A 22,501-nucleotide genomic window follows, 5' to 3' on the forward strand; every position below is an offset into this window, starting at 1 on the left:
CAGTATTATACATCAACATACTTCAAATTAAAAAAATGAACACTCAGTTGTAAACTGACAGAAATCAGTACTCCCCCCAAAATAATTTATCTGACTTTACACCATCAATGACATTGCATTTTTTCTTTAACTGTGTGCAGGCCAAATGTTGTCTCATGACTCACCACTCTGTGACACCGTATTACCATGTCTGTCCTTCAGTTTCCATCCCTTTGACCTTTTAACTTCTCTCACCTAAACTTTTACTATCTCTTCTCTTTCTCTTGATGTTAAAATGCTTACATTTTCTTTAATAACCACTGCCTTCGTTTTTTTATAGCTTAGTTTTTAAAGTTGAAAATTAGTAAATAAATAATAATTACATTATGTAATGGACTGTGATTACCTGTCCTTTCCTGTGTATTTTTTGTTTTTTTTTCCCTGAAGTTTCAAATTGCCTTCTTCCCCTTCGCATTGGTTAACTTTATTACCTCCTTTTGTTATTTTAACTTTTCAAGAAAAGTATCAACTCCATCAGGTTTCTCCTTATTCCTGGAGGACTCCAGCTTTCCTTTCAAACACTGATTCCTGTCTAGGGCTGCTGCACAACTGTAATCCTGAGACTTTTCTTCCCTGCTCTAATGGTTTGGATCCAGTGTTCTCCAGATCTCACATCTTCAGCTTTCTTAGTTTATTCCCTTGGTTTCTGGAAAACGTTATGAAATGCTTCCTACAAAAAGGCATACAGAAGTAAATTTGTTTGAAAATGCCTTTATTTTACTTTTCCATTTCATTGATAATTTGGCTAATACAGAATTCTAGGTTGAAAATTATATTCACTTAAAACATTAATGGCACTGCTCTGTTGTCTTCTTGCATCTGTTTTACTAATAAGAAGTTCATTGTTCTCTTCTCATATTTTTTTGTAGGTGACCTAATTTTACCCCTTCAGCTTTAAGGAACTTATTTATTTTATTTATTTATAACTTTTTTATTTTGAAGTAACTTTATACTTACAGAGGAGTTGCAAAGATAATATAGCGAGTTCTCAAATACCCTTCACCCAGCTTCCTCTATAACTGATGTCTTCCATAGCACAATGTTAAGAAATTAACATTGGTACAATACTATCAGTTAAGGCTTCCCTACAAATATACTTTTTCTATTCCAAGATTCAGTCCAGAGTACCACATTGCATTTATTTGTCATGACTCTTTAGTCTCCTGCAGTCTATGAAATTTCCTCATTTTTTTCCCTGGTCTTTTCATACCTTGACACTTAAAGGTTAAGTATCTTGTAGAATATTCCTCAATTTGGGTTTGTCTGATATTTTCTCATGATTACATTGAGGTTATGAATTGTTGCTGGGAAGAATATCACAGACATTATTGTCCTTCTAATCGCATCATATCAGGGAGTACATGATGTCAATATGTCTTATTATTGGTGATGTTAACCTTGATGAATTAGTTAAGATAATGTTTGCCAGGTATCTCCACTGTGAAGTTTTTCTTTTTTCCTTTCCATATTTTGTTTATTAGAAGCAAGTGACTAAGTCCATTCAATATTCAAGAGGAAGTGAATTAAGCTCCACCTCCTAGAGGGAGGAGTATCAAAGAATCTGTGGACTTAAATGAACACAACCACAGTAATTAGTAAATATTTTAGAGGAGATTTTTTGAGTCTGCACAAATGTCCTCTTTCTCTTTAAAGAAAATACTATTTTCACTTTTAGCATTCCTCATTGTATCTTTTCTTTTTTCCTGAATATCCATAATTATAATGGGTATTTTAATATATTTTCTGAGGAAATAAAAACCACAATATTTGTTAGCATACGAAAGCTGAGGAAAGAGTTGATAAAATCTCTCTCTGAAACAACTACAGAATCATTTCTTTCACCAAAACATGAACAGACTTTTAATCATGTACAATCAAACATAACTGAAAACAAAGAGGGATTATATTCAGCTACAAGTAACAGAAAGCACCCATACTTTTCCTGATATGAGGAAGGGGCTTATTCTCACATTGAAGGAGTGGGTCAAGGCAGCCACTGCACAGTGCAACAAACTCCCATGTCCTTGTTTATCGCTGCACCATTGTGAATGTATGGTGAATCAGGAAAACATACTAACAATGTTAACAGCATAAGGTGTTTCCTACACAAATTAGACATGATGAAGCTGTAAATCTACAGAAGGGTAATCTGACAATATTCCCAACCATGAAATTCTGAATTATTTTCCAACTGGACACAGGATGCCTCACAGAAAAATTCAAACTCTGACAGATTTTTATGTAGAATTGTGAAGACATCAGAGGAAAACTACACTTCTGATAATAGGAATCAAACAGTTGTTGGTGGTTTTGAGGATATTCTTGAATACAAAGACCCAGAATCTGGAAAACAGGATGAAAGGTGGTGTCCTCAAACCTCCTATGTATCTGTCTCTCTCCCAGCGTGATGGCTCCAAAATCTGAAGTATGCCTTCTCATCTGCCTTTAAATTGCACACAGATGACGCTATTGGTGAATTCTAACATGGAACCACAAAGGGGATAGATTCTGGAAAATCTAGGTCCTAATATTACTCACAGGCAGGATATCTCCAACGCTAGATTTTTTGTCCTATCACAAGTCTCTCTTCTTCAAAGTCTATTCACCAAATACCAGTCAGAAGGAATGAAGAAGCAAATGGAAAAACATAATTTACGTGAATGTACACCCTTTGACAACCTGGCCATACAGAAAAAATTATTCCAAGTATTTAATAGTAGAGAAAATGGAAAAAGGCTCCTATACTCACCACCCCCCAAAAAAGATCTTTCTGTAGTAAAGGTATGGTATATATAATAGATTAAGGATATTCGAGAACTGCCACCCAAGGCCAGTAGGAAAATCCCAACAAATACCAAGCCTAATTGCATATTAGAACTACACTTTATGCGGATATACGTATATGTACAGCAGATTCACTTTGTCACGAAGCAGAAACCAACACACCACTGCAAAGCAACCGCACTCCAACAAAGATGTCAAAAAAAAAAAAAACACTTCAATCACCCATAGGTCCAACAGACTTAAAAATGGAAAGAGAAAATATCATTATCTGATTAAAGGAAAAATTGCTACCTTTTAACCTTATGAACTATTATTAAAAGATGACTTACAGAATTACCTCACCTAAATACTCATTTTTGAAGGTAACTAGTACAAATCCAATGTCAAGAAAGACACTTTCATAAAGATCCTTAGTAAACACACATATTTATAAATTTTTATAACAAGTCTTTTATATTGAAGATTTTCTAAAACATTATTCCTGGATTACTTTCCAACAAGTTACCTCACGTTACTGACATTTATATTTGTTTCTCATGAGAGTTTTCACATATAAGTATGTGGGCCCACTGAAGTCTTTCCTAGGCTCTATAAAAACTAGATTTATTATCTAGTGAACCCTTTCATGCTTTTGCAAAGTAGAGAGATCAGAGAAGGTTTTCCCACATTCTTCATATTTACATGGTTTCTGTGTAGTATGCATGTATCTCTGAATGCCTAAGACAAATGTAGGCTTTCCCACATTCCTACATTCATAAGGCTGCTCTGCAGCTTGAATTCCTTCATGCACTTGAACATAAGTGGAAGCAAAAGTTTTCCCACATATTGTACAGTCATAGGTTTTTTCTAGTATGAGTTCTTTCATGTTTTTGAAGAGAACTGGAAAAACGAAATGCTTTAGAACATATTTTACACACACACAGTTTCTTGCCAGTGTGAGTCCTTTCACGTGTTTGAAGAAAACTGGGAATAATAAATGCTTTCCCACATTCTACACATTTATATGGTTTCTCTCCAGTGTGCAGGCTCATGTGTCTTTGAATGCCTGAGAGAGAAAAATGTAGACTTTCCCACATTCCTTACATTTATAGGGTCTCTCTCCAGTGTGAATTATTTTCATGCACTTGAACATAAGTGGAACTGAAGGTTTTCTCACATATTTTACATTCATAGGGTTTTTCTCCAGTATGTTTTTTTTCATGTTTTCGAAGCTATCTGGGAATACTAAATGCTTTATAACATGTTTTACACACATACAGTTTCTCTCTAGTGTGAGTCCTTTCATGTATGTGAAGAGAACTGGGATACTGAATGCTTTCCCACATTCTTCACATTTATATGGTTTCTCTCTAGTGTGCAGTCTCTTGTGCCTTCAAATGCCTGAGGGACAAACGAAGGCTTTCCCACATTCCTGACATTGATAGGGTTTCTGTCCAGTGTGAGCTCTTTCATGCACTTGAACGTAAGTGGAAGCGAAGGATTTCCCACATACTTTACATTCATAGGGTTTTTCTCCAGTATGGGTTCTTTGATGTTCTTGAAGCTATCTGGGAATACTAAATGCTTTACAATATGTTTTATACACATATGGTTTCTCTCCACTGTGACTCCTTTCATGTATTTGAAGAGAACTGGGGTTAATGAATGCTTCCTCACATTCCTTACATTCATAGGGTTTTTCTCCGGTGTGATCTCTTTCGTGTTTTTGGAAACCTTTTGAGAACGTAAACCTTTATGCCATTGCTTATATTCATAGGGCTACTCTCCAGAGTGAACTCTTTCATGTGTTTGGAAACCTTGATGAATGATTACTGAAACTTTTTCCACATTGCTGGAATTCATACAGTTTCTCTCCTGTGTAAGTTCTTGTGTGAGTGCCTCTGTAAGGAACTGTAATATTTGTAAACTTTCCCACTTTCCTTACATTTATATGTATTATACAGCCCTGATCATATTTTTTAAAAATCTTGAGGTTTGTGTTCAGTGTGACATTTCATGAGTCTATTAAGAGATGAATGATGCATGAAGACTTTTCCACGTACACTGCATTCACATGGTTTTAATCCAGGAGTTTTCTTGTTCTGATCAAGAGGTGGAGTAAGGTTGAAGTTTCTTCCACGTGGACTACTGTCTTTACTCTCAGAGAATCTCACTGTCATATGATTTCTTGGTTTTCCCCCCTGGTTTTTGTACTGCTCTTCAATGTCATCACCATCCCATTTTGTTCCTGCTGAGGCCAGCTTCCTGAAGGTTTCCTGCATCACATCTCTGTAGAGTTTCTTCTGTGTAGGATTCAGTAGAGCCCACTCCTCCAGGATGAAGTTCACAGCCACATCCTTAAAGGTCACTGAGTCCATATCCAGCTTTTTGGGGTCTCCCCGAGTCCCTCCTACACGTCCCACGACCAGTGCAGAAAAGACTGGGACAGTTAAGGGCAGGGGACGCCTGATATCGTCTGTGGGATGTCAGAGTCCGTGGGGTGTCAGAGTCCGTGGGATGTCGGAGTCCGTGGCGACTTTCTTGCTGGTGTGGTGCATCACCCCGCCCACCTGTATCTTGCCTGCAGATACAATGTGATGTTCTGTGTGATGTTACTGTGATGTACTAAAGGTCATTTTCTATTTCCCTCACGTTTGTACAATTTTCAATTGTGACTCATATAAGGAAGATCTATCTATACTTTCTTCCCCAATTATTTGTTTATTCAGACATTTATTTTTACCACTATGGTATGCATTCATGAGTATTTATTTATAGAGTTATGATCCAATCCCATCGTTACATGCAAATCTCAGATATGCGAGGTTTGGTTCCAGACCACCTTGATGAAGTGTGAATATCTCAGTAAAGCCAGTCACATGAATTTTTTGGTTTCCCAGTGCATGTAAAAGTTAGGTTTACACTATACTGTAGTCTGTTAACTGTACAGTAGCATTACATCTAAAAAAATAATACATATACCTTAATTAAAAAATACTTTATTGAGCTTCCCTGGTGGCGCAGTGGTTGAGAGTCTGCCTGCCGATGCAGGGGACACGGGTTCCAGCCCTAGTCCGGGAAGATCCCGCATGCCGCGGAGCAAGTAAGCCCGTGCACCACAGCTACTGAGCCTGCGCTCTAGAGCCCGCGAACCACAACTGCTGAGCCTGTGCTCTAGAGCCCGTGAGCCACAACTACTGAGCCTGTGCTCTAGAGCCTGTGAGCCACAACTACTGAGCCCACGTGCCACAACCACTGAAGCCTACGCACCTAGAGCCTGTGCTCCGCAACAAGAGAAGCCACTGCAATGAGAAGCCCGCGCACCCAACGAAGAGTAGCCCCTGCTCAACGCAACTAAAGAAAGCCCGCGTGCAGCAACTAAGACCCAATGTGACCAAAATAAATAAATAAATTTATTTTTTAAAATGTCCAGGATACAATCCAAAATTACTCAACATACTCTGTATCTGACCATGATACAAAATAATCCACAAGTTAGAATTATTAGACAAAGACTTTAAAGCAGATATTATAACCATCATCCGTGGAGTAAAGGTAAGCATGCTTACAATAAAAGGAAAGACAGAAGTTCTCAGCAACAAAATGTGGCAGAGTTGGACAGCCACATGCAAAAAAGAAACTTTGACCTGCATACCTCATATGTTTTATAAAAACTAACTCAGAATCACTCAAACCTAAATCTAAACCTAAAACTGTAAAACCTTTTAAATATGGGATAAAATCTTTGTGGCCTGAGGTTAGACCAAAGTTTTTAATACAACATCAGAAGTACAATCCATAAAAGAAAAATTGATAAACTGGATTTCATAAAAACTAAAAACTTTTGCTCTGTGAAAAATTCTGAAAACACCAGACACAGACTGGAAGAAAATATTTGAAAATCATATATCTGACAATGTACTTTTATCTAGAATATATAAAGAAGTCTCAAACCTCAACAGTATGTGAACAACAGTACACTTTTTAAAAATTGGCAAAGGATCTGGACACTTCACTAAACATTATACATGTGGCAAATAAGCACACAAAAAGATGTTCAACATCGTCTTTTATTTGGGGGAATGCAAATTAGTACCACAACAAGATACCTGTATACACCTATTAGAATGGCTAAAATAAAAAACAAGGACACCAAAACCCTGACAATTATAAGTACCGGGGAGATTGCAGAACTGGAACTTCCTTGCTGGTGGGAATGCAAAATGACACAGCACCTTTGGAAAACATTTTGGAATTTTCTTATAAAAGTTAAAACATACACTTAACCATATGACCTTGCATCCACTCCCAAGTATTCACCCCACCTTTGAATATATATGGAAGATTTATTTATAATCACCCAAACTGGAAACACCCCAAGTGTCCTTCAGCTGGTGAATGGATGAAATATTGTGGTATATCCATACATTGGAGTACTCTTCCCCAACGTAGAGGAATGAATTATTAATACACACAACCACATGGATGAAATTCAGATGCATTATGCTAAGTGAAAGCATCCAGCATCAAAAGGCTACTTGTTGAATGATTCCATTTGTATGATGTAATAGAAAAATCAAAACTATACAAAACGTGAACAGATCAGTGTTTTCTAGTGTGTGATGGAGGAGGGAGTTTGACTGAAGAGACATCATGAAGGAGTTTTTGGAAGTGACAGCAGTTCTTCTGCATTTGAATTTTGGAGATAGCTACATGACTTAATGCATTTATCAAAACTCATAGAACTATGTAGCAGAAAGAATGAATTTTACTGTATGTAAATTAATACATTTTCAGAAGTGTGAGACAACTCTTATCTTTGCGAAATTGCAGTCTAAAAAGGGAGAGAGATTTTCTAGTTTATTTTTATTTTAACAATCCAAAGAATTTCCTGCTCAGCCTCATGCATATGCCTCAATGTCATGAAACATGTCTCTTTATCAAGAATGATAGGAGTTGGGCTTCCCTGGTGGCACAGTGGTTGAGAGTCCGCCTGCCGATGCAGGGGACACGGGTTCGTGCCCCGGTCTGGGAAGATCCCACATGCTGCGGAGCGGCTGGGCCTGTGAGCCATGGCCGCTGAGCCTGTGCGTCCGGAGCCTGTGCTCCACAACGGGAGAGGCCACAACAGTGAGAGGCCCGCGTTAGGCAAAAAAAAAAAAAAAAAAAGATAAGAGTTAGAGCCAGAGGGACTCCTGAAAATGATTTTGTGCAATTCCATCATTTTATAAATAAGGACTAATGAGAAGCTTAGTTCCTTGAGCCAAGTTGAGTTATTTAGTAATGGGGAAGAATGAGCCATGGAAGCAGTAAACAAATACAGACAGGCAGTAACAGTAGTAGTTAACGTATCTGATCCCCTTCAGTGTGCTGGGTTTCTAAATGCTTTTTTAAAATCCATTTTCTCATTTTATCCTTTGAGCAATAATATGAGGTAGGTATTTCTGTTACTCCCAGCTAAAAATGAAGAAACTGAGAATTGGAGAGAGAAGTTGCCTAAAATTATATGACTGGGAGGTAGAGTAGAGTCACCTGGACTAGAATCTAACTCATACAAGAAAGAAAGTATGATATGTCAGAACCTACAAGCAGTTCAGTGTTTGGGAACCATGATATTTGTGGCAATAGATAAAACAGAAAAGGTAGGCAGAGGTCAGTAGGATGTTATGTACTATTTGATTTTGTTCTTTTCTGCAGCCATAGGAAATGAGGAACCATTGAAAGTTTTCAGCAGATAATTAGATGGTCACCTTTTCATTTTAGACCATTTAGTATTTGTATGGAGGATAAATTTATAGGGAATAATTTTGAGACCAATCAGCAAAGACAGTAAGGACTTTTGGTAAGATACCAACTAAAACAAGTTGTAAGGTATATTTGGGACCAGTTTAAGAGATGTTTGTGTAATAAAATTGACAGGACTTGGTGATTAATTAGGTGTGAGAAAAGAGATGAAAGGTACCAATGATGACTACTACCAGTTGAAATGGAGAATACAGGAAAGCGATAGGTATAATGTAGAATTGTCTATCTCCCTTCAATTCTGTTGATTTTGCTTCTTATGGTTTGGGTCTCTTGTTAGGTACATACATGTTTCTAATTGTTATATCTTCTTGGTGGAGTGACACTTTTATTATTATAAAGTATCCTTACTTGTCTCTAGTAGTAATTTTTATCTTATTGTTCTAATATTAATATAGCCATTCCGACTCTATTTGCACAGTGTATCAGTTTTCTGTCCTTTTACTTTTAGCCTATTCATGTCTTTGAATTTAAAGTGAGCCTCTGGTAGAAAGCATATAGTTGTATCATGTTTTTTCTTAATCCGGTCTGTCAATTTCTGCCTTTTGATTGGAGTGTTTAATACATTCATGTTTAATGCAATTACTGCTAAGGACTTCTGCCATTTTGGTATTTGTTTTCTATTTGTCTTCATGTCTTTTATCTTTTTTGTTCCTGTGTTTCTCCATTATTGACATTTTGTGTTAAACAAATATTGCTCATGTGTTATTTTAATTACCTTGTAATTTCTTTTAATATATGTATGTATGTGTATGTATATATGTATGCATATATATATATACACACATACATATATATATATATATATGTATGTATGTTTTTTAAGTTATTTTCTTAGTGGTTGCCTGCTTTGGGGATTGCAGTTCACATCTTAAAACAGTCTAGTCTGGATTAATACCAACTTTATTTCAATAGCACGCAAAAGCTTTTCTCCTACATAGCTCTGCCTCCACTTCTGCTGTTTTTTCCACTAATTACATCTTTGTATATTGTACCCATCAACACAGATTTGTAATTACTGTTTTATTCAGTTGTGTTTTGAACTAGATGCAGGAAAAATGAGTAAAAAATGCATTTACACTGTCTTTTATATTTATCTATGTAGTTACTTTACCTGGTGTTCTTTATTTCTTCATGTGTATTCCAGTTATCATTTAGTGTCTTCATTTCAGCCTGAAGGACTCCCTTTAGTATTTCTTATAGGTGCAGATGTGCTAGTGATAGATTCCTTCAGTTTTTATTAATCTGGGAACATCTTAATTTATCCTTATTTTTGAAAGATAATTTTTCTGTATATAGAATTCTTGATTGACAGGTTTTTTCCTTTTATCTCTTTGAATATATCATCCCATTGCTTTCACATCTCCGTGATCTCTGATGAAAAAAATCAGCTTTTTTCTTAGTGATGATCCCTTGTAGATGATGAGTCACTTCTATTTTGCTGCTTTCTAGATTCTGTCTTTGTTTTTCGCTTTAAACAGTTTGATTATTGTGTCTCAGTGTGAATTTCTTTTCGCTTAACCTACTTGAAGTTAACTGAGCCTCTTCAATGTGTATATTAATGTTTTTCATCAAATTTGGGGAGTTTTCAGCCATCATTTCTTCAAATATTCTTTTTTTTTTTTTTTTTTTTTTTTGCGGTATGCGGGCCTCTCTCTGTTGTGGCCTCTCCCGTCCTGGAGCACAGGCTCCAGACGCGCAGGCTCAGCGGCCATGGCTCACGGGCCCAGCCGCTCCGCGGCATGTGGGATCCTCCCGGACCAGGGCACGAACCCGTGTCCCCTGCATCGGCAGGCGGACTCTCAACCACTGCGCCACCAGGGAAGCCCCAAATATTCTTTCTTTTAAAAACCTAGGACCAATAAGTCTCTCCCTCTTTGCTGAGAGGCTTTGTGTGCATGTTGGAGCCCCCATCAACACTCAGCCAGACAGTTGACAATGCTACCATAGCCTTCACTTTCTGCTTTTGCAGAACCTCAAAGGATAGGCATAAGTGAGAGTTTGGTTCTTCTCAGCCCTTTCCTGAGTAGACTCACAGCCCTAAGCATGTATGTGGCCTTCTAGATTCCAAGGAGTATGTCAGCTTTTTCTTTTAAGCTTTTTGTTTAGTCTGTTTATTGTTTGGCCCAAGTATTATTCATTGTTTTGGACATCCATGAAGTTAAAACACTTTCCTATAATTGTTTTAGACAAACACATGCCGTTCTCTACCCCGGAAGAAGACTTTTTGCATTGGATATTTCCAAGGAAGGTTAAATAGAAAAGTATTTTAAGTGGGGTCCTCCAAAGAAACAATGATGATTCTTTGGGAAAGAAGTTTTGAAAGGGCTCCAGCTCTGTTCTGTTCCCTCTGGTGACTACCAGGCTGCTGGGGAGTAGAAAATGGAACTAGGCAAGTTAAAACACCACAAAACTTGCTCTTCTTACCAAGATTCAGACATTTTCTTTATTAAACACTCCCTGAGTTACTGGAACGCTTGATTAATTTCCAGAGTCTGAAAGGGTTGATTTGATTGTTTTTTCCCAGTTTCTGATTCCTTTCACAGAGGAGTGGATTTTTGGAGAGCACCATGTTTACTGACATTACCTCTTTCATAGTTTGGGGGACTTTTCCCCTTTATTTCTGAGAATTATAAGGATTGGAAAGTTAATGAGTTCTGTTTGCAACATGTTGAATGATGCTTTCTATGGCACATCTTGGAGATGTTAAATTCATAGTTTAGGAATCTGGATCTTGATGTACCTATCCATTTATAGATGATAGTTAAAACCATTAGAGTAGATAAGATTGCCTTTTAAAAAAATGTTTAGGGCTTCCCTGGTGGCGCAGTGGTTGAGAGTCCGCCTGCCGATGCAGGGGACACGGGTTCGTGCCCTGGTCCGGGAAGATCCCACATGCCGTGGAGCGGCTGGGCCCGTGAGCCATGGCCGCTGAGCCTGCGCGTCTGGAGCCTGTGCTCCGCAACGGGAGAGGCCATAACAGTGAGAGGCCCGCGTACCGCAAAAAAACCCCCAAAAAACAAACAAACAAACAAAAGTGTTTATAATGAAATGACCAAAGGGCTTCTATATCTGAGTAGATAATTGCTGAAGGAAGAAATGAAAAATTACTCGTGATGCACATTTGATATCTACAAATTTATGGTCTCAAATCTCATCCAGTCTCTCAGACAGCCTATCAATCTTATTTTTTCAGCTTCCTCATTACCTTAGCAATTACCTAAACCTCCTTAAGTCTTCTGAATTCCCTTGTCACTCCCAGTTAACTTTCCCTTACTCTGTCTTCTACTTCAAGAAAATTTGAGCCATATAAATTCTCTCAAATTATCATTCCTCCCCCTTTTAATTTGTTTTTATCCACAGGTAATGATAGAGGAGAATTGAGTGCACTTATGAAAAGATTCATTTAGATATTCTAGGCTGAGTAGGTAAGGGAGTGTCCAGGAGGGACTGATAGGTCCCTCCTGATAGACATTGGAGGGATCCAGGGACTACAGGTTTCTCAGTTTGAATAATGAGGTTTTTTAGAACAAATCAAAATATGATTTCTGTAGAGTGAGTTATATATAAAAGTCTGATAAGAAATTGTATATATGCTACAAATGGACATTTAGTTGAAAGTTATTCATTGAGCAAAGGGTGTGTTTTTTACTTAGCTGTAATAAATGCCAGACATTTAAAAATGTCCCTGTAGTGGGTTGAATTGTGCCTCCCAGAAAGATATGTTTAAGTCCTAATCCCCAGTATCTGTGAATGTGACCTTCTTGGGAAATAGTTATTTGCAGATGAGATGAATTAAGATGAAGTCATACTATGCTTAGTGTCTAGGATTTAGGACCTAGTGCACCCTAAATCCAATGACTGGCATCCATGTAAGGAAGGGAGAAGACACAGAGACACAGGGGAAAAGGCCATGTGAAGACAGAGGCAAAGATTGGAGAGCTGCACCTACAAGCCGATGAATGCCAAGGATTGCCAGAAGTCACCAGCAGCTAGGATGAGGCAAGGGAGTATTCTTCTCTAGAGCCTTTGATGGGCGCATTGCGCTACTGACACCTTGATTTGGGGCATCTAGCTCCATAACTGTGAGAGAGAGAATATCTGTTGTTTTTAAGCCACCCCGTTTGTGATTTTTTGTTTTTGCTTTTTTATAGTAGCCCTTGGAAACTAATATAGGCCCTCAGTTCACTCCTGAAATTATTTTAATTGATAAATATGCAGGTATGTTATCAAATGACAAACGTAGAAATAACATCAGTAATCCATAAAGTATGTTTTATATATTACATTAGCTTAAGTTTGAGGGTAACACTTTGAAAATGAGATTGTAGGCAGAACTATGGCAGCTAGATAATTGGCTCTTGATGGGTACCTCAAATACATAAAGCTTAAAAGATCTGATTTAGTTCCGTTTATCCTTTCAAGTCTATGATTCCATTTGAAAATCTCAGCAAATTTTTTTTCTGAGAGAAATTACTGTTAACATCATGTTAGCAAATAATCTACATAATTTCTAAATATGAATCTTCTACTTAAATCCTTTTAAAATACTACCATATTTTAATAGTTGTGTAATACAGCTTGGCATTTTATTAATAATATAGGTGAAATAAGCATTTTTTTCCCTATATTCAGTGTATTAAACCAAAATCATTTTGCTTACATCCTTGAGATTTTCTTAGAGAAATAAAATTTGGAATTTCTTCTTGATATGCTTTTGATACTTGTGATGTAGATATTTCACAGATCTTGATCCATGTAACAGATCAGCTGTATTTTTTTTTTAATTAGGCTTTACCTTTTTCAAGACTGTGTCTTATATAACTATCAGTTCTCTATTGCTCCTACAGCAAACTACCACAAATTTAACAGCTTAAAATAACACACATTTTTATATCACTGTTTGTTTAAGTCTGAAGTCCTAGTAGGCTCAGCCGGGGTCCTCTGCTTAGCCTCTCACAAAGGTGAGATCAGGGTGTTGGCTGGGCTGTGTTCCCGCCCCGAAGGCTCTGGGAGAGCATCTGCTTCCAGACTTACGCTATCAGCCAGATTCAGCGTTTGCTGTTGTAGGGTGTAGGTCCCTGTGTTCTTGCTGCCTGTCAGCAGGTGGGCAGTGGGGCTGGCATTTGCTTCTGGAGGTGACCCACGTTCCTTCTCACACTTTCCACGTGGCACCCCTCCAGCAACAGCGGGTCAAGTTCCTCTCACACTTCTGATTTCTCTGATTTCTCTTGCTGCGTCTCTCTGATTCCAGCTGAAGAAAGCAGTCTCCTTTTAAGAACTTATGTGATTAGATTGGGCCCACGCAGGTAATTCAGAACACTCTCCCTTTGTTAACCTTTATAAACTTAGTTACATCCCTTTTGCCATGTAATAAAACGTATTCACAAGTTCCAGGGATTAGGGCACAGACATCTTTGTGGGGGATTGGGGCATTTTGCCCACCATAACTAACTAATATCAACAGTTTTGATAATTAGTTGCATTAATTATAAAAAGTAATAACCCTACTAAAAATAATTATAAAAATAATTAAAATAATTATAAATACAAAAAAGATATTATAGTGTATTTAGTTAGTACAAGAACTCTGTACCTCCCTGTATCCATATATTATAAAGTATAATGATAATGTTTGCTAAGAGGTAAGAAATTCAGAAATTGTCTTACACCATAGAAAACACACTTCTTTGTGGAAAAGGTTAATAAACTGAAATGTCATTCCCCTAATGATAGTTGAATTGTACAACATAATTTACTTATTTTGAGATTTTATCCAACTTTCATTGCTTGAAATTAATTGGATACCCACACCTCTTAGGAGTAGACTAGAAAGTCCACACACAAACCATGTCCCCATCATTTCTCATTTATCTTACAGTTTCCTGCTGAGTAGGTGGGGACTTGAATTTCTTTCTCATTTGGTACCAGTAGCTCCATGTGGTTACAAATGACTCTCTCAAGATAACGGAAGCTTCTTAAAATCAGAGACTCTGACTTGTTCAGATTTGTATCACCAGTGCCTGGCACATTACAGATGTTCCACAAATATTTGTTGAAAAATGACTGAGCTCATGAATATCACAGCTAACAAATGTTTATTAAACAGCCAGTGTGTACAAGTTGATCATCCATTGATTCAGTGTTTACTGAATGATCTCGTGCCTTCAAGCCATCACTTACCTGACTTCTTTCTGATTATTCTTGGCCACTGTTGCTGTAAAAGAACAGAGGTCTCTACTACAGGTGATTCAGTACAAAAAGCCTGAACTAGAAACCAGGTGCCTTGAATTCTGCTCTGATATTAATAAATTGTATGTTTCCCAAGCAAATTAATTAATTTCTGAGCCCCAACTTACTATCTATAAAATGAAAATGTAAAATAAGATCCTTAAAATTTCTTCCAGCTTTTAAATTTTTACACTTAGAATTTTTCTTTTGAAGTAAAATGGGAAACTTGAAAGATAAAAGAGTTCAAGATTGATCCTAAACATAAACCCTCATTTAATTGTTTTTAGCCCTTGTCTGGCTGTTAGCATTCATAAGATGCAAGTCGTTTTACCTTAAACCTTAACTGCCTTTATTTTTAATGTCTTTAAGAATTTTGTCTCAACTATTTATTTATCCTTTCATTTAATTTTTCAAGACTGAAAGAGGAGGAAAATTTCAATGAGATACCTCAAATGCAATTTTTTAAAATAAAACAAAGAATAGGAGATAATATCTGACATGGACACTATAGATTTTCTATTAGTAAGTCAAAAGCAGGGCCAGGTAAAAGAAGCCAGCTGAATTGAATATTCTTATTATCCAAGTTCTACTATCAGACTGGGAAAAAATATTGCTTCTTTCCCTTAAGTAACAATTTTAAGGGAAGGACTAAAGCTAATAGTTTATCCATTATGAACGTGACAATATACCAATTAACCAAATTTTTATGTGCTGCACCCATTATACACAAATGAAAGGACTTTTTTCTGAAATACAGAAGTAGTTAGTTCCAGTAGAACTATCTTATAACTTAGAGAGAGAATATATAAGGATCACTCCGTGTACCAGAATCTAATAGTCTTAATTCTGTGAGACCTAAAAATTCTGTTAAATTTGAAATGTAGTGTTTGCCCCACTCTTATTTTTGCCTTGTGAAGAAACTCAGTACACTACAAAATTATTAACTGATTTTATTTGAAGTAGTTCTAAGATATTTCCTGCCTCTAGGCATTATATTCAAAACCTAGACAATAGTTTTTAAGGAAGGGCGGATATGAGCCTTGAACATTATGTATTGTTATACCTGGAAGAGATTTTTGAGATCATCTGTTAGAAAACCCTCTTATTTTGTAGATAAGGAAACTGAGGAAACAGCTTTTATTTTCAGTTCTTAGCAGAATCATGACTTTAAAGTCATGTACTGCACTGTGTGTTGGATGGCATTTTAAAATAAAAACATGAAGTATTTTGCAACTACTCAAAAGTATAGTATGACCAGAAGAGAAATTATTTTAAATTATAATTTAATTTAGATAAAGTGAATTACTATTCATTTATTATTTTTCTGTTTAGGTGAAAAGAGATTTGAATGTCCGGAATGTTCTAAAAGATTTATGCGGAGTGATCATCTCTCCAAACATGTCAAAACGCACCAGAATAAGAAAGGTGGTGGGACAGCTCTTGCCATTGTTACCTCCGGAGAACTGGACTCATCTGTAACAGAGGTGCTTGGCTCCCCAAGAATTGTCACAGTTGCAGCCATTTCTCAAGATTCAAACCCAGCAACTCCCAATGTTTCAACCAACATGGAAGAATTCTGAAAAGTTATTTATAACAGAGACCTCTAGTGCTGCACTTAAGTTTACACACATTTGAAAATCTGGAAATGGGCTGGTCAGGTGAATTACAAAGTAGGAAATCATGTTTTCATTCTTGGCTTCTTTAAGTATTCCAAGATTTTGGGTCAGCACATGAAGTGTTGAATTTTTAAAAATATAAAAAGCAAACAGATGTACTGGAAACAGGTAGAAAAGTATTTCCTCCATATTATACGTTGTAGTTATTTGGAGATCTATCACATTATCTTTAAACTGAATCTTCCCCTCTCTTAACATCATGTGTTAACATGTTTAAAAAGACAGACCTCAGTAGTTTGTAGGCTGGACCTTAATTGGACTTGTTTTCTTTGAAAGTACTTTGTTATAAATTCAGTCAGTAATAATTTATGTGGATTTATTTTTTTTTGCAGTAGCACAGAAAACAAATAGTTAACTGATGATAGAGATTAATACTTTATTTCCTTAGCTTGATTTTTGGAAAATCAACTGAAAATAGTTTTGGCCGTCTTTTCTAAATATTAGAAGTTCTTCAACAGTTGAATTAGGTAAGTTCCAAAAAAGTAATCTGAGAGGCATCTCAGATCTTTATTACCACTACATTGTAGTAGTGCGTATGCAGACAATCAGTGAAGTCCAAGTACTTTCTCCATTTGGAGACACAAGAGGAACTTAGAGCTAAACCTTAGGTTAAATTTTAGATTGAAACCTCAGGAAAATACTGGGGGGAAAACAAAACTCATAATAGCTTCAGAAAAATAAAATGAGGCAATTTAACAGGTAAGGTTTTGAAGTTAGGATTGATTATATTCCTAACCCTAGGTTGAACCACAAAGTTCATTTTAAATGTTTATATTGGAAATACTTGCATAGAGTTTAAATCGTTCTGTAGTTTCATATTCTGTAAATATGAATTATGTTGACAATGTGCAAAATTCTTTATGCTTTGACTTGGTAGCCAAAGAAAGAATTATCACACTTTTTTTAAGGCCAGCAGAAAATTATCTTTTAACTACATTACAATTTCTGTTTTCCTCTTTACTAAAAATTAGCGAATCCCATTTTATTTCTAGCACTGTGTTAGAGGCTGATTAAGAATTTATAACACAGTAATGTCTTTATGTTATGCCAATAAACTGAATTTTCCCTAAGAAGACAGCCTAACAAATATATAACAGATGTGATACTATGAAACAAAAATTATTTTTTAAAAATCAGAATAATTTCAATTAAGTGACTAAAGAAAAAATGTATTTCATTGTTTATACAAGGGTCTTAATAGGAAAGATGGCCAAAAGTTTCATATAAAAAAAATTGGGAGTATACCAGTAGCTTAAATATTAGTAAGATATTTAATAGTTTAAAAATATATTTACAAAGAATTATAATGGAATTGGAATTGACCATTTGAAAACTAAAGTTTTTAACTGCTCGGTTTATTAACACCATTAGTTTGGGGACTGTTTGAATATAGGTGTATGTTTTCTTGTGCATTCCCTATTATTTCAGGAAAAGTACTACTCATGCGAAATCTCTTCCGAAATTGTGATGTTTCTTGTATTTTTGATGAAGGAGAAATACTGTAATGATCACTGTTTACACTATGTACACTTTAGGCCAGCCCTTTGTAGCGTTATATAAAACTGAAGGTCTTTTGTGCTTTCAGTTTGTATAAAAAAGCTTTGAGATTAAAGGAAAAAAAAATTTTTACACTGTGGTTATAAATTTCAAGTTTCTTAAAGCTTTTGTAGACTTGTAACAAAGTCTTTAAATTTTAGTTGGATTTTGTAAATTGTTTTGTATATTTTATTTAACGTACTCTTAACAACTGATGTATCTGGCTTTAAAACATCAGAATCAGTTTGTTGCTTTGTTTGGTACAGAGGAGCATTTGGTAGTATTAATTTTAATTTTATTATATAGGAGCTGAAACATCAAATATATATTTTATCTATCATTATGCTACACAATCAGTGCTATAAATTTTTTTATGCAAAGAAACTTTCGTAATGTTTGAATCATGTTTCCTCAGAGTGACACTTTTTGTTGTTGTTAATACCGAGTATGAGCTCTCTGCACCATTATTCCATGAACCAATTTTAATGCATACCTATGTATGCTCCTCAGAAACCGAAGTTATTTTTTAATCAACAATGAGGCCTATTATAAATTTAACAAAATGAATTTGGATAGCTTTATAGCATATAAAATATATTAATTTGTGTTAGCAGGTGCACATTTCACCACTGAAATTAGAAATCTTTTGACAGTCTGTTCTGCATACCATTCTGAATCCACTCTTCTGTCTTATAAGAATCGTAAATTTCAGTGTCCTTTATTTGACTCAGTGGGATATAGCTGTTATAAGTAATAGGGCACAGATGTGCAGTAGAGTCTTGTTTAATGACATTTCACTGTTCATTCCCTTTGCCACTGTTATAAAACTTTTCTTTATTGTAATTATCAGTGCAAAGCTATGTATTTATCATGGTAGAACTCCAGTGTTAGAATAGTTTTTTCTTACAGTATACTTTCTTTGGTTAGGTTTGTGTATGTGTTGCTGATTACATTAGAACTTGATGTTAAGTCATTATTTATCACACTCTCATGAGAGCAGTAATAAAAGTGTGTAATCTAGGAGAAAAAGTTAATTTGTCAAACTTAGATAAGCATGATGTTTAGGTCCTATTTTTCAATTTTATAACTGTTTTATTGCAACAATATTTGTATTTAAGTCTTCATTTTAAGGCCTTGTGGTGTTTTTTTATGCATGTCACTAAGTTGTCATCCCACATAAATTGATGTGCAGCATAGGGTATTAAATCTACATAATGATTTTAAAACAGAAATAGTTGATGGTAAAATGTAAATGTTTTGCAAAAATTCCTTATAAAAAGTTTTGTAGTAACATTTCACTTGTAAATTTTTTTTTGTAAAAAAAAAGAAAAAAAAAAAAAGATGAGTCCAGAAAAAAACCTGTTTCCCATATCCTAGAATTTAGACAATTATTCTGCCAGCAAAGCCTCTGGGGCTGTAATTGACATTTTTACAGTGCTGATTTGTATAAAATTTGTTTTTTGTGGATTTGGAAATAAAATCATGTACAAGTTGTTGCCTGCAATAACAATTGCAAGTAACCTATTAAAAATTCCCTTGAGTTTAACATGTTTCTTCATTTAATTATGTATGCTATAAAACAGCAATAAATTGTTTGAACTATCAACCTTTTTATAATGATGAACACTGGAAAGTAAATGCTTCTCACTAGAAAACATATTGGCAACTCTTCATAATTCCTGGTATTAAGATCTGGTCACCATTTCTCTGAACGTACCACCAAAGAACACCAATTCAAATTTCATGTTAATTTGTAGCCATTGCTCTAGACATGTATGGAAATTAAAATTTGATTTAGGGACATTTTTTACTTAAATATTTTTAAACAGTAAATGTTAGGAAATTGTAGGAAGACCTAAAAACGAAAACATAATTAAGATGTTTCTTAAGCTTACAGAAACACTGAGAAGCAATGTATGCCATATATATAGATGCCGCAGTCTATAAGCAGAAGCTATTGTCTTTTCCTCTTGGGAGAGCCCTGCAAATCTCATGTAGAACCTTAATGGACATAATGAATACATTACTATAACAACTTCAGTTAACAGATTTCCAAACCCAGGACAGATTAGATATGGCCAAGTGAGGGGCAGGGGATGTTAGGCAGCAGGGAAGTACATTGATCTACTAACAGAAGACGCCAAAAATTCTTTTTAAATCTGTAGCGACCAAGGCTTACATAGTGTTTGGGTAGATCGCGTTGTATAGTAAAACCCTAAGGTAAAGACATGGCTAGTGTAATAATATGTGTTCATTAACAATTCCTGAATCAAGAAACAGTTAAATTTATTCTACTCTGCCAAACAAGACTAGTAAGGAATAAATTTTTCAAAAGATTTGCATCAAACTAAAAATGTAAACTTCAGTTATCTGAAAAATTCACATTTGGAAGCATCAGAATGATATTGTATAAAAGGGATAATGCAAGTAGTAAACTTTTTCTATATTTTTTTATTTTTTATGTGGTAGTACCAGTTTGATTCTTGGACTTGTAGGAACTTCATACTCGGAACCAGGAACCAGGCGCCAAGAGTGAGTCAAAGAAAATACCAAAAAAGTAATGCTTTTTACTTTATCATAGATTTTTTTTTTTTAACTGGATTATATTTGCTTTACACTGCTGTGTCAGTTTTTGCTGTACAGCAAAGTGAATCAGCTGTACATATATGTATATCCCCTCTTTTTTGGATTTCCTTCCCATTTAGGTCACCACAGAGCACCAAGTAGAGTTCCCTGTGCTATACAGTAGGTTTTCATTAATTACCTGTTTTATATGTAATAGTGTATATATGTCAGTCCCAATCTCCCAATTCATCCCACCTCCTGCCCTTTGCCCTTGGTATCCATACGTTTGTTCTCTACATCTGTGTCTCTGTTAATGCTTTGCAAATAAGATGATCTTTACCGTTTTTCCAGAGTCCACATATATGTGTTAATATACGATATTTGTTTTTCTCTTTCTGACTTCACTCTGTATGAGAGTCTAGGTCCATCAACATCTCTGCAAATGACACAATTTCGTTCCTTTTATGGCTGAGTAATATTCCATTGTATATATGTACCACATCTTCTTTATCCATTCCTCTGTTGATGGACATTTAGGTTGCTTCCATGTCCTGGTTATTGTAAATAGTGCTGCAGTGAACATTGCGGGTGCATGTATCTTTTTGAATTATGGTTTTCTCTGGGTATATGACAAGTAATGTGATTGCTGGGTCATATGGTAGTACTATTTTTAGTTTTTTAATGAACCTCTATACTGTTCTGCATAGTGGCTGTATGAATTTCCATTCCCACAAACAGTGTAAGAGGGTTCCCTTTTCTCCACACCCTCTCCAGCATTTATTGTTTGTAGATTTTTTGAAGATTACCATTCTGACTAGTGTGAGGTGATACCTCATTATAGTTTTGATTTGCATTATTAGAAATAGTGATGGTGAGCATCTTTTCACTTGTTTGTTGGCCAACTGTATGTCTTCTTTGGAGAAATGTCTATTTAGGTCTTCTGCCCATTTTTTGATTCGGTTGTTTGTTTTTTTGATACTGAGCTACATGAGCTGTTTGTATATTTTGGAGATTAATCCTTTGTCAGTTGCTTCATTTGCAAATATTTTCTCCCATTCTGAGGGTTGTCTTTTCATCTTGTTTACGGTTTCCTTTGCTATGCAAAAGCTTTTAAGTTTCATTAGGTTCCACTGGTTTATTTTTGTTTTTATTTTCATTACTCTAGGAGGTGGGTCAAAAAAGATCTTGCTGCAGTTTATGTCAGAATATCATAGATTGTTGACATAAAACCACTGGTGTAATAAGTTAGGAAAGTTGAAGCAGTGCTCAGCACAACACTAAATATAATAAGGTATAGTTCACGATGCTGTTCATGGTAAAGTCAAGATATCAAGAAAAAAAGATGGCATAGCTTGTTTATTTTTATTTAAAATTTCAGATGCTTAAAGAGTGCAGACTTCAGGTATGTACAAGAAATAAATACTTTATTCTTCAATACATCTGAATTACATATTATTGTATTTACTGCCCAAGCAATAATGTTTGATTCACACACAACCAACTTGTAATTGTGTAGCAGGATTTTTAAGGCATGTATTCTGTTCTTCTAAGGGTTGCTGATTAGTGTACGTCTTAGGCTGTGTTCTTCTCTGAAGCAGGTGGCAATGAAATAATTTATTTTTGGGTACCTGAGAGTGATTTCAAGTGCAAATAGTAAGAGAGAAACACAGAGCAAGGGAGGAAGGAAGATGGTACAAACCTTCGTTTTTGTCTAAGGTAATAGTTTGGCAACTGCTAGGACAATTTCTCCTGGAGGAAAATGTTCCAATTAATAGGGTTTCTAGATTACAGAATTTTAATAATCAAGTTTTCATGTATAAAAAGAAAGAAATCAGTATGCTGTTTATAGTACTTTAGCCCAGAAAAGCAAGTTATGTATGCATATACAT

At 35.6% G+C, this 22,501-nt stretch overlaps 1 protein-coding gene across 1 annotated transcript in view; it reads left to right on the forward strand.

Moving 5' to 3' along the window:
- Nucleotides 1-19,593, forward strand: part of SP4 (Sp4 transcription factor) — a 71,859-nt gene extending 52,266 nt beyond the window's left edge. The window contains exon 6 of the mRNA XM_004263447.4: nucleotides 16,168-19,593. Coding sequence (XP_004263495.1) covers nucleotides 16,168-16,415 — 248 coding nt within the window. The 3' untranslated portion in view covers nucleotides 16,416-19,593. The remainder of the gene's footprint in view (nucleotides 1-16,167) is intronic.
- Nucleotides 19,594-22,501: the final 2,908 nt, after the last annotated feature.

Source organism: Orcinus orca, chromosome 9 (genome assembly GCF_937001465.1).
Source record: "Orcinus orca chromosome 9, mOrcOrc1.1, whole genome shotgun sequence".
NCBI classification, from domain to species: domain Eukaryota; kingdom Metazoa; phylum Chordata; class Mammalia; order Artiodactyla; family Delphinidae; genus Orcinus; species Orcinus orca.